Source organism: Lucilia sericata, unplaced genomic scaffold, assembly GCF_015586225.1.
Source record: "Lucilia sericata isolate MDLA Ls3-8-SP2 unplaced genomic scaffold, ASM1558622v1 Contig000491F_arrow, whole genome shotgun sequence".
Lineage (NCBI taxonomy): Eukaryota > Metazoa > Arthropoda > Insecta > Diptera > Calliphoridae > Lucilia > Lucilia sericata.
This window is the reverse complement of record NW_023994505.1, coordinates 100,423-114,304: the sequence shown is the minus strand read 5'-3', so window position 1 is coordinate 114,304 and position 13,882 is coordinate 100,423. Positions and strand designations below refer to the sequence as shown.

Here is a 13,882-nt window from a genome sequence, read left to right as displayed (position 1 = left end):
AAACTGATTGCATCTAACAATAATATGCCAACTAACATGACTCTAAGGTCTTTGTCATCAAGACCTCTAATATGGACAGTGATTTTTTATCTATTTGCTGTTGTTGTTATTGTTGTAATATGTTGTAATATTCTGTTCGCCTGTCTTGGCGATTTGGCGGTGATTGGTGGCTTTGTATTGGAAAAAAAAAAATAACGACAAGAGAGGTTTAGAAAAAAGCTGCATAGAATTTTGAATGAATGAACAATAACAACAATGACATAAACACGATTTATGTCAATAACATTCAATTGCTGTTGCAATGGCCAACCGACCGAGTCAACCAACTAAAAACCAACATTATCATACATCATCCTTCTCAATTTTCAATTTCTTGCCACCAACTTAAAAAATTAAGGCAATTACTAGTTTTAAAGAAGATTTTTAGCGTTATGGTGCCAGTGTTAAGCCAAGTTTTATTTAAACTTCCGGAGGATGTTTATTAACATCTTGGTAAAGCCACATGCTGCTGCCCACTGACATTCCATTGAAGTTCATCTTAGTTGTTTGCATTGAAATGACAGTGTGCGTATTATTATTATGCGTGTTTCCACTTTTGCTGCTGCTGTTGTTGCTGTGACGCCAGTGCGTGCTGTTGTCACATAAAACATATTTAGCTAAATGTTAATGAATATTTGTGTAATCTGCTTCTTCTTCTTCTTTTGCTGTTCATTCATAATTTTAAATTTTTTTTGGCAAAGTTCAAGTTTATTTATTTTCAACATTTACACACACATGCTCACTGTAGCATATTTACTACTAGAGTTTAAGTTGTAAATATGCTAGCATATACATATGCATGTATTTGGCATTTATGTGTTTTTACTTAAACATAGAGTTTATAGTTAGGCGCCTGTCGCCAACCTTCACCTCTTTATGATTCTACATAAATTTCAGATGTTCAACGTCATTTTATGCAAACAGTCTTTTTGTTGTTGTTGTTTTCTATACCAACCAGTAGTAGTAAATTGATTGCAAATATTATTGCTGTTGCTAGTTGTTGTTTAATTTACAACATTCCATGTAGCACATCTTTTTATAACAGCTGCCACAATTATACATAATTTAGCATTACAATAAAATTGTCGATTGCCACTTGATCTTGATGTATGACCAAAGATAATTGTTTTTTGTTTTTTGCCACAAAAATAAAAGAATTTTTAAAATTTTTCAAATAAATATTTTATTAAAAGGAAAATATACAACTAAGCAGAGTTTTCAATGACCCAGTGTAGAAACCATTAAAGATAAATACCAACAACACTTAAGCGCTAAATGCTGGTTTTTATCAAATATTTCTGTGTAAATTAAACGGTTAATTTTTTATATGTAAATTAATAAAGCTTTTTATGAAAATGTTTTATTTTTATTTGTGAAACAATATTATTTTGTAAAAATAGTTTCCAGGCAAAATTAAAACATTTATTTTTTAACAATACTTTTTGTGTGTCAAAAGCTTTTATTTATAAAATAAAAGAAAACACATTTATTTGCGCCACAAGTTTGTGGGGACAGTTTTTGGTAAACTTAAAAAAAAAGATTTTTTTGGAAAAACTTTTATTTTTGAAAAACTTTTTAAAAGCTTTTATTTTAGAGAACCGTTTTTGGTAAAGCTTTTTTTAACAAAAAAAAAAAAAAAAAAAACAATTTTCTAATAAGCTTAAAGTTCTGATATTTCTGAAAAAGCTTTTGGAAAATTTTGGTTTCTAAGCTTTTATAAAAAGAAAACTTTGTCATTCATGGAAAAAGTTTTCGAAAAATATCTTTAGAAAAGCTTTAATTTGCAGAAATGCTTTAACTTTTTAAAAAAGTTTGTGGTAAAGCTTTCATATTGAAAAAGCTTTTATTTTTTAAAGGAATATGTTTTTTAAACAGCTTTTTCGTTATTTGAAAAATTTTGATTTCTAAGCTTTTATAAAAAGAAAACTTTCATTTATGGAAAAAAGTTTTTGAAAAATCTCTCTAGAAAAGCTTTAATTTTCAGAAATGCTTTAACTTTTTAAAAAAAGTTGTTGATAGAGCTTTTATTTTTGAAAAACGTTTATTTTTTGTTTTTGTAGAACTTCTTTGTACAAAAGCTATTATTTTGGAAAAAGCTTTTATTTTTATAAAAGCTGTTATTATTGAAAAAAGATTTTATTTTTATAAAAGCTTTTATTTTTGAAAAAAGCTTTTTTTTTTGTATAAAAGTTTTTATTTTTGAAAAAAGCACTAGAAAAGCTTTTATTTTTGAAAAAAAAACTTTTATTTTTGGAATAAAACTTTTTTTTGTTAAAAACATTTTTTTTAGAAAAAAAATTACTCGTGTAAAATATGTATTTTGTAACAATTGTTTTTGGATAAGCTCCCACTTGTTAAAAAAGCTTTAATTTATAAAAATGCTTTTATTTTCGAAAAGAAACTTTTGAAAAGTTTTAATTTCTAGAATCCTTTTTTAGCGACAAAAGCTTTTATTAAACAAAACTTTTGTTTTTGAAAATATTTTTTGTTTACTAGAAAAAAGCTCTTATTTATGAAAGAGCTTTCATTTTTTTAGAAAAGCGTTTGAAAGCTTTTATTTGTATGAAAAACAAATTTATTTTATGAAAAAACCTTTCGAAAAGCTTTTATTTTTGAAAAAAAAAAAACTTTATTATTTGTTAAAAAGCCTTTTTAAGAAAAAAATTTACTTGTGAAAAATCTGTATTTTGTAAAAATAGTTTTTGGATAAGCTCCTTTTTGTTAAAAACGATTTTATTTATGAAAATGCTTTTATTTTTGAAAAAAAACATTTGAAAGTTTTTATTTCTAGAATGCTTTTTAGCGACAAAAGCTTTTATTTAAAAAAATTTGTTTGTGAATATAATTTTCGTTTACTAGAAAAAAGCTCTTATTTGTGCAAGTGCTTTAATTTTAAAAAAAACCTTCTGAAAGCTTTTATTTGTAAGAAAAACAAATTTATTTTATGAAAAATGCTTTTATTTTCTTGAAAAGCTTTTTTCGTGAAAAAGCTTTTATTAAAAAAAAAACACTTTTGAAAGGTCTTTTATTTTGAAAAAGTTTTTTAACGTTTTTATTTTTTTATTTGACAAAAGCTTTAATCTGTTAAAAACGTTTATTTTTGAAAAAGCTTTAATTATTGAAAAATACTTGTAAAAAGTTCTTATCTGCTAAAAAAAGCTTTTCTAATGAAAATATATTTTGGCAAAAAAGATTTTTAATTATTAAAGCTTTCTTAATCATAATGACTTTTAAATTGTAATAAGGAAATGTTCTCCTGAAAAAAAGTTTGTTAATACAAAGTTTGTGATGAAAGCTTTTTAATTAAAGGGTTTATATGAAAGCTTTTCGTAAAAAAGTGATAAAAATATACTATTTATACAACTCATAAGAATAAAAATTCCATTTTAATATAATAAATTTATTAATTTTTATCCTTCTTTTAAACAAATTGCATTTAATTACACTATTTAATCTTCATTAGTTGTAACATTGTTCACCCTTCATCATGACTATAATAAAATTAGTTTAAAAATTGCATGTTTAAATATTAATCATTTCAAAAGCAACTCAGCATCATCATCGCCGCCATTAACATCATCATTACAGAAACATCATTAACAGGTAGCGCAGCAGCCACAACTTAAACCTTTCTATAACTACAATGGATTACAATGAGATAATGAAATAAGAACAGCAAGCAGCAAACAAACCGCCAAATACTGAATAATGGTCAATTTTCAAAAGCACCTTCACACAAAAACAAATTTCCTTAATGGCCTCTTGCTGCTCGCTGCTAGTTTATGCGGTTGGTGTTTTGGAATATGGATGGATAAATAAATTGAGAACGATAATGTTATTAATGCTCATGACTGTAATGATGATTATGATGTTCGTGTTACTCTTACTGTTAATGTTTGGTAATCAGTATGGATAAAACACCTTTAAGTACTTAAATGAATTCAAGTATGAATCCATGCTGATATTTTTTTACGTCCTGTTAAAGACCTTCAACTAAAGCCAGAGCGAAAATAGAGTAAAATGCAATATATTTTTTGTTGCTGTTATAATTATGAGCAATATTATTGCATGTCATTGTAATTTTCTTTACAAAAAAAAATATTTAAAGAAATTTATGTTTTTTTTTTTCTACTTGTTTATCATGATGATATTGTAGAAAAACAATTTATAACCTCAAAATTTATTTGAAGCAAAGAACAATTTATCGAAAAAAGCTTTTTCTTAAAACAATCCTTTTCATAAAAAAGCATGAATAAGTTTTTGCATAAAAATGAACTTTTATAAAAAAATGTTAGAAAGCTTTTTCCCATAAAAAGCTTTTTAAGGAAAACTTTTTATAAAAAGAGCTTTTTCTTAAAAAGCTTCTTTGTGTAAAAAATATTAGAAAGTTTTTTTCCATAAAAAGCTTTTTAAGAAAAAAAGCTTTTCTACAAAACTTTTTGTTTAATGAAATCTTTGTAAAAATTTATATTTTTGGAAAATGTATTTTCGTAAGACCTTCTACCTAAAAAAGCTTTATGTCAAAATTTGTTAAAAAAACTGCAAACTTAATTTAAAAAGCTTTTTTACTTTTTTACAAAAAGCTTTTTCATAAAAAGACACATTAAAAAAATATATTTTTTTTTTCTCTTTTGTGATAAAGAGAAGCTTAAAATACTGTTTCGAAAAAAAGCTTCTTCATAAAAAATACTTTAAAAGAAAATGCTTTTTCACAAAAAAAGCGTTTTAGTAAATAAGCAAAAATTATTTTTCCCATTTAAAATATTTTGTGAAAACTTTTTCTATAAAAGCTTTTTTATGAAGAGTCCTTTTTTCGGGAAAAGCTTTTCTACCAAAAGTTTGTTGGTAAATATTTTTTACAAAAACGCTTTTGTGCAAAAATACTTTTTCATAAAAAAGCTTTAATAAAAAATATTTTTCATAAAAAACCTTTTTAATAAGATATATGTTTGTAAAAAGTTTTTATGGAACTTTTTGTCAAAAATATTTTTTTTTTCGTGAAATAGTGTTTTCGCAAGATCTTTTCCCTAAAACAACTTTTTTTAAAAAATAAAGACTTTGTTTTTCCATGAAAAGCTTTTTTTTAAATTTTTTTATGAAAAACTTTTCTACCAAATATTGTTAATAAAAAAAACTTTGCGTTTTTTCTAAAATAGCTTTTCTTCATAATTTTTTGTAAAAGCTACAAAAAGCTTTTTTACTAATTCTTTTTCTTAAAAAATTTGATTATTTTTGCAAAAAGAAAATTAAAAAAAAACATTTCCTCAAAAAGCTTTTTTATAAAAAGCTTTCTCACAAAGAGCTTTCTTACTAAAAAACTTTCTCACAAAAAGCTTTTAGGTTTTCTCACAAAAAGTTGTCCCACAAAAAGCTTTTGACAAAAAATGTTTTTTTAAAGAAAATTTTTTTTACTCTCATACAAAAAAGCTTTCTCACAAAGAAATGTTTCACTTAAAAGCTTTCCCAAAAAAGCTTTCTAACAAAAAAGTTTTCTCACTAAAAAGCTTTATAACAAAAGGCTTTATCACATAAAGCTTTATCTCAAAAAGTTTTCCCACAAAAAGCTTTTTTTACAACAGGCTTTTCACAAAAAATGTTTTCTTAAAGAAAAGTTTTTTTGACTCATATACAAAAAAGCTTTCTCACAAATAAATTTCTCACTTAAAGCTTTTTCAAAAAAAAAATAAGCTTTCTAACAAAAAAGCTTTCTCACTCAAAAACTTTCTAACAAAAAGTTGTATCACAAAAAGCTTTCTTAAAAAAAGCTTTACCACAAAAAAAGCTTTTTTTACAAAAGACTTTTCACAATACAGGTTTTATAAAGAAAAGTTGTTTTGACCAATCCACAAAAAAGCTTCTCTGCAATAAAGCTTTCTCACAGAAAGCTTTGTCACAAAACGATTTCTGACAAAGAACTTTCTTAGAAAAAGCTTTAACACAAAAAAGCTTTTTTTACTAAAAATTTTGCACAAAAAACGTTAACATAAAGAAAAGTTATTTTGAGCACCCCACAAAAAAGCTTCTCTACCATAAAGCTAAATTAAAAAACTGCATTCCATTCCACAAATCCAATAAAAATTGCCTAAATATTGCCAAAAGTAATTCAAATTAAACTTGACCTCATGCCATTCAATTTATTTTAATTAATTACACAATAATCATTAAACAGTGATTCGAATGAAAATAACTTTAAGCGCCCACAACAACTTACTCAATGATTGACCATAAAAATCGATCAATAAAAAAAAAACAAACAATTAATTAAAAATTCTACATGAGTAGAGTGATGTATGGAAAGTCCAAACAAGTGTTAAAAAATAACCTCCCAAAAGAAAAAAAAAACTAATAATACTACACAACCAATAACAACATTAAATGCAAATAATTATAATAAAATTAATTTACATAAACTGCAAACCGATTAAGTATTCTTTAAACAAACACTAAAAATTGAAAGTGTATCAAAAACAAGCGGAATTATAAACAAATGTGTCTAGATGTCAAGAAAAATTTATCTTTATTTCTTTAATATCTACTGTCCTTAAAAGCTCTTTTATTTTTAAATATCCTTCATAAACAATTAATTTTGTTGGCGTTTTTGGCGTTAAAGGCCAAAATGGACTCTGAGTAAATAAAAATGAAAAATTCATCTAGAATTCATTTAATGAAACTGTCATGTTTTTTAAATAAATTTTTTTCTTTGTTAAAATCTTAACTACTTTAAAAAGTTTTTATTTTTATATGTGTTTTGTTAAGCATTGTCTGCGGTATCTTTTTGTTTAGCCCAGAATTTCGGCAGTCAGTTAATGTAAATTGTCGCATGCTTAATGTCATTATTGTTTAACATTTGTCTTAATTAAGTGTGATTATAAAAATTGTTTTTTTCATACCCTTTTTGTTTAGTTTTTTTTTCCATATTTTTATTTGTTAAAACTTTTGTTTTATTGTAAGGTGATTTGCAGCTGCAAGAATTGTTTCAATATTTCATTTTAATTTGTTTAAAACGACACGCTACTTAAGATAATGTAAAAAAAAGCTTACACCATTTCTCAGTGAAATCGCTGAATAAGGATTTTCCTAGATTTTAAATTTAATTGTGTTTTTCCTTCAAAAATTCGATTTTTCACTAAAAATTGATTTTTCCCTCAAAATTCGATTTTTCACTAAAGATATGATTTTTCACTAAAAAATTGATTTTTCACTCAAAATTCGATTTTTTACTTAATATTCGATTTATTACTTAATATTCGATTTTTTACTTAAAATTCGATTTTTCAATAAAATTTTGATTTTTCTCTAAATATTCGATTTTTCATTAAAAATTAGATTTTTCATTAAAATTGCGATTTTTCACTAAAAATTCGATTTATCACTAAAAATTAAATTTTTCATTAAAATTTCGATTTTTCACTAAAAATTCGATTTTTCACTAAAATTTCGATTTTTCACTAAAAACTAAAAATTCTATTTTTCTCTATAGTCTAGTCCTACTCTAATCCTTAGTCTAGTCTATTCCATAGTCTAGTCTTTAGACTCGTCCAAAGTCTAGTTTATGATCTGGTACACAATCTAGTACACAGTCTAGTCTAGACTATAGCTAGTCCAAAATGTAGACCATTGACTAGTCCATAGTCTAGTCTAGAGTCGAGTCTATTGACTAGTCTATTGGCTAGTCCATAATCTAGTCTATAGTCTAGCCTATTGACTAGTCCATAGTCTTGTCCATAGACTAGTCCATAGTCTGGTCCGTTGACTAGTCCATACTTAAGTCTATAGTCTAATCCATAATCTTGTCTATTTTCTAGTCTAAAGTCCAGTCTAGTCCATAAACTAGACCATAATCTACAGTCTAGTTCATAGCCTAGTTTATAATCTAGTTTAAAGTTTAGCCTATAGTCTAATCCCTAGACTAGTCCATATTATAGTTTATAGACTAGACCTTAGTCTAGTACATAGTGTAATCCATAGACTAGTCTAAAGTCTATTCCATAGTCTAGTCCACAGACTAGTTAATAGTCTAGTCCGTAGTCTAATGCATAGTTTAGTTCATAGTCTAGTTCGTAGTCTAGTCCATAGACTAGTCCATAATCTGGTCCGTAGACTAGTACATAGTTAAGCCTATAGTCTAGTCTATTTTCTAGCCTAAAGTCTAGGTCATAGTCTAGTCCATAGGCTAGACCATAATCGACAGTCTAGTCCATGGTCTATAGCCTAGTTTAAAGTTTATGCCATAGTCTAATCCCTAGACTAGTCCCAAGTCTAGTCCACAGTCTAGTCTATGGACTAGCCAGTAGTCTAGTCCTTAGACTAATATATAGTTTAATCCATAGACTAATCTATAGTGTAGTACACACACTAGTCAATAGTCTAGTCCGTAGTCTAGTCTGTAGTTTAGTCCACAGTCTAGTTCGGAGTCTACTCCATAGTTTAGTTCGTAGTCTAGTCCATTTTCTAGTCGATAGACTAGTCAATAGTCTAATCCATAGATTAGTCTATAGTCTAGTTCATTGTTTAGTCCATAGTCTAGTCCATAGACTAGTCCATAGTCTAGTCCATAGACGAATCAATAGTCTAGTCCATAGTCTAAACCATAGACTAGTCCATAGTCTAGTCCATAGACCAGTTCATAGTCTAGTCCAAAGACTAGTTCATAGTCTAGTCCATAGACTAGTCCATAGTCTAGTCTAAAGACTAGTCCATTGTCTAGTCCATAGACTAGTCCATTGTCTAGTCCATAGACTAGTCCATTGTCTAGTCCATAGACTAGTCCATTGTCTAGTCCATAGACTAGTCCATTGTCTAGTCCATAGACTAGTCCATTGTCTAGTCCATAGACTAGTCCATTGTCTAGTCTATAGACTAGTCCATTGTCTAGTCCATAGTCTAGTCCATAGTCTATTCCATAGTCTAGTCCATAGTCTATTCCATAGTCTAGTCCATAGTCTAGTCCATAGTCTAGTCCATAGTCTAGTCCATAGTCTAGTCCATAGTCTAGTCCATAGTTTAGTCCATAGTCTAGTCCATAGTCTAGTCCATAGGCTAGTCCATAGGCTAATCCATAGTCTAGTAGACACACTAGTCAATAATCAGCCGTTTAGACTAGTCCATAATCTAATCCATAGTTTATTCCATAGTCTGCTCCCTAGAGTAGTCCATAGTCTAGTTCATAGGCTGCTCAGTAGTCTAGTCCATAGACTACTTCATAGCTAAGTCCATAGTGTAGTCTATTATTTAGTCTAAAGATTAGTTCATAGTCTAGTAGACACACTAGTCAATAGACTGCAATTTAGACTAGTCCATAATCTAATCCATAGTCTAGACCATAGTCTAGTCCATAGACTAATCCATAGTCTGGTTCATAGTCTATAATAACATATATCTAAATTGTAAACAATTGGAGTCCTTCGACATACATTTGCAATTCTCCTAGAAATACAAACTATAAAAATAATTAATCTCAACTTAATTCATATCAATCTTAAATAGATTTTTATTTACGCAAAAAAATCCCCCCAAGAGATTTTGGTCACAAGATAGACAAACAAATTTTGCTGTTTTCATATTTATATTTTTCCTCAAATCAAAATTAAATATTCTTGAGAATATTAAATTTGACCACAAGAAAAAAAAAAAACGTAATTTTCATCTCCTACCTTTGGTATTTAAGCATGGCTCGAGGTAACAAAAAATTGCCACCGTTACCAGCAGTAGTGGTGGCGGCAACTGTTGTAACAGCAGTTACAGGGGAATCCGCACCAGCAACATTGCCTGTTGTACGTGTGCTGGAAATGACATCTCTAGTAGATTCTATTGATGCTACAGCTCTATTACCAAGACCATTGCCAGTGGCAATGACACCACCACCAACAACAACATCACCTTCACTGCCCACACTATCAACATTGACAATCTCTTCAACGATAGAAGAGGAAGACAATGATGTGGATGATGTTTCAGAGGATGACAATTTTAAATGTTTATTATCATGACCCAAAGCAATATCGTTGCTGTTAACACCAGCACCAGCACTAACACTACCCACACCACCATTGCGCTGTTGATGCTGCTGCTGCTTGTTGGTTTTGGTTGCAAATATGCCCGTAATACGTTGCAAGTACAGAGAGGGATTATATTTGCCATTGACATGATGAAGAGTATGTTGTTGATGTTGTTGTTGTGGTTGCTGATGATTATCAACCATAAAACTATTACTACTTGAACTGCCAGCACTAAAACTATGATTTGAAATTTTCTGAGGTTTCAAGTGCTCCTGCTGATGATGCTGTTGTTGCTGATGATGATGATGCTTTTGCTGCGTGCTTAATTGTGGTGTTTGCATTATTTGCTTTCCACCATTTTGTCTACGATCTCTTTCCCTTTTATTCGCTCTTCTCTCATCATCTTCATCCTCTTCGTCATCGTAGGGCAACACTTCAATTGCATCGAAATCATAAGAGTTGAAATATGCCTGCTCACGTGTTCGTTTAACTTTGGCTGCTTCCGAGGTATGATAATCAATTTCTGCCGTATTATGATTTCCTCCCGTTGAAGGTGGGGTTTTATGGTAAATTGGCATTATTTTTTTCCTTGAATGTTTGGAGGAAAGTTACGTCGTTGTTTATTTGTGAAAAATGTTTAATAAATTGATTTTAATTTTCAAACTTCATTGAGTTGGCTTTGGATTAGAAGATGTTTATTGTAAAATTTTCTTTTTTGTTTTTGTGTTGAGTAAATGTTGTTGTTGTTGTAACCAGGGATTTTGGAGTGTTTTAAGAGGGATTTTTAGGTTGCTGGTATATTTTCGTTTTAATATTTTTGTAGGAAAGTTTGAGGAATGTGAAAGGCTCTCGTGTGGGTTGGTTTTCTTTCTGTAAAAATAATATGGAAATGGAAAAGTTTTAAAATGTAGTTTTTCTTTAAAGTTTTGTAGAGTTTTTTTTTAGTAGTGTTTATAATAAATTTTATATAAATATTTGATTGTTTTTTGGGAAAATTTAATCTAAAATTACAATTACTAGTCTAATCCATAGTCTAGTCCATAGTTTAGTCGTAACCTAGTCGATAGTCTAGTCCATGGTCCAGTCAATATCTTAGTCTATATCCCAATCCGTAGCCTATGGACAAGACTAGTCCATAGAATAGTGTATGGTCTAGTCCATAGACTAGTCTATAGTCTAGTCCATAGACAAGTTTATAGTCTAGTCCATAGACTAGCATATAGTCTTGTCAACAACTAGTTCATAGACTACAGAATAGATTAGTCTAGTCTATAGTCGAGTATAGAGTCTAGTCTATAGTCGAGTCTATAGTCCAGTCTATAGTCGAGTCTATAGTCTAGTCTATAGTCAAGTCTATAGTCGAGTCTATAGTCTAGTCTATAGTTGAGTCTATAGTCTATATTCGAGACTATAGTCTAGTCTATAGTTGAGTCTATAGTCTATATTCGAGACTATAGTCTAGTCTATAGTCTAATCAATAGATCCGTCCATAGTCAAATCCATAGTCTAGTTCATAGACTAGTCTAAGGTCTATTCCATAGATTAGTTTATAGTCTAGTCCATAGACTAGTCTATAGTCTAGTCCAAAGACTAGCTTATAGTCTAGTCCATAGACTAGCATATATTACTGTCGACAACTAGTTTATAGACTAGTCCATAGATTAGTCCTTAGTCTAGTCTAGTCTATTCTATAGTCCAGTCTATAGTCTATCCTATAGTCTAGCTTATAGACGAGTATATAGTCTAGCCTATAGACGAGTATATACTCTAGCCTACAGACGAGTCTATAGTCGAGTCTATAGCCTAGTCTATAGTCGAGTCGATAGTCTAGTCTATAGTGTAGTATATAATCTAGCCTATAGTCGAGTCTATAGTCTAGTCAACAGTCGAGTCGATAGTCGAGCCTATAGTCGAGTCTATAGTCGAGTCTATAGTCAAGTCTATAGTGTAATCGAGTCTATAGCGTGGTCTAGTCTATATTCAAGTCTATAGTCTTGTCTATAGCCTAATCGGGTTCATAGTCTAGTCTAGTCTAGTCCATAGTTTAGTCCATAGACTAGTTTAGTTCATAGCTTAGTCCATCTCTAGTCTATAGTCTAGACTTTAGTCTAATCGATAGTAAAGTCCATAGTATAGTCGATACTCAAGTCCATGGTCTAATCTATAGTCTAGTCTGTAGTCTAGTGTAAAGTCTAGTCTATAATCAAGTATATAGTCTAGTTTATAGTCTAGTCTATAGTCTAGTCTATATTCTAATCTATAGTCAAGTCTATATTCTAGTCTATATTCTAGTGTATAGTCTAGTATATAGTCTGGTTTATAGTCTAGTTATAGTCTAGTCATATATTCTAGTCTATATTCGAGAATAAAGTCTAGTCTATAGTCTAATCAATGGATCAGTCCATAGTCTAATCAGTAGTCTAGTCCATAGACTAGTCTTAGGTCTATTCCATAAGCTAGTTTATAGTATAGTCCATAGACTAGCCTATAGTCTAGTTCAAAGACTAGTTTATAGTCTAGTCTATAGACTAGCCATAGACTTGTCGACAATTATTTTATAGACTAGTCCATAGAATAGTCCTTAGTCCAGTCTATAGTCTAGTCTATACCCTAGCCTATAGGCGAGTATATAGTCGAGTCTTTAGTCTAGTCTATAGTCAAGTCTTTAGTCTAGTCTATATTCTAGTCTATGGTCTAGTCTATAGTCGAGTCTATAGTCGAGTCTATAGTCGAGTCTATAGTCGAGTCTAAAGTCGAGTCTATAGTCGAGTCTATAGTCGAGTCTATAGTCGAGTCTATAGTCGAGTCTATAGTCGAGTCTATAGTGGAGTCTACAGTCGAGTTTATGGCCTAGTCTATAGTCGAGTCTATAGTCTAGTCTATAGTGTAGTCGAGTCTATAGTGTGGTCTATAGTCTAGTCTGTATTCGAATCTATAGTCTAATCCATAGTCTAATCGGGTTCATAGTCTAGTCTAGTCCATAGTTTAGTCCATTGTCTAGTCCAGCCCATAGTTTAGTCCATAGCTTAGTCCATCTCTAGTCCATAGTCCAGACTTTAGCTTAATCGATACTAAAGTCCATAGTATAATCGATAGTCAAGTCCATGGACTAGTCCATAGTTTAGTGTATAGTCTGTTCCATAATCAAGTATATAGTCTAGTCTATAATCTAGTCTACAGTCTAGTCTATATTCTGGTTTATAGTTTAGTTTATAGTCTAGTCATAGTTCATTCCATGGACATTCTACTTTTGTATTTTTTGTCTACTTTTCCCCGTTATTCCTCCAAACACAAAGTGTCACAATGTTTTAAAACAATTTATATATCTATTTCACTTTTATCTCTATGATTCCCATTATTAAATATTTCCCAACTACTTTATGTCACCGGGAGTTTGCTCAATTTCATTTTCATTAAAAAAGAGGAGGAAAATGTGTTGCACACAACACCCGAGTTTTTTGTTTGTTTTTGTATTCCTTCTTAATGCCACAACGCTGTGTTGCAAAAGAAAAACACGTTTCAAGTGTCCAGATTTTCCACACAGAATGACAACTGAGGCAACATAGACAAACAAAAACAACAGCCAACCATTATTGGCTGTAATAATAGTCTTTCTTTTGCTATAATTTCATTTCATCATTTGTTTTAAGGCGGATGTTGGTTAAACTAAACTGATTCAGCAGCAACTATATCCAGCTAAAGATAAATCTACTTAAACTTGTCTATTTTCACACATTTAGTGTGTAATTTTAATGGGTTTTTTATTAGAAAATAAAAACTTAAATTGAGTAATTATAAGATTACAAAAAATAATTCAATTAGGAAACCCCAAGCTTACGCTTCTC

The 13,882-nt window shown here is 29.6% G+C and overlaps 1 protein-coding gene across 4 annotated transcripts in view; it reads right to left on the bottom strand.

The window, feature by feature from the left end:
* The window catches only part of LOC119605493, a 135,531-nt gene that overhangs the window by 76,229 nt on the left and 45,420 nt on the right, over positions 1 to 13,882 (bottom strand). For all 4 annotated transcript variants that reach the window (XM_037958639.1, XM_037958641.1, XM_037958640.1 and 1 more), the window contains one exon: positions 9,693 to 10,907. In XM_037958639.1, coding sequence (XP_037814567.1) covers positions 9,693 to 10,615 — 923 coding nt within the window. In that variant the 5' untranslated portion in view covers positions 10,616 to 10,907. The remainder of the gene's footprint in view (positions 1 to 9,692; positions 10,908 to 13,882) is intronic.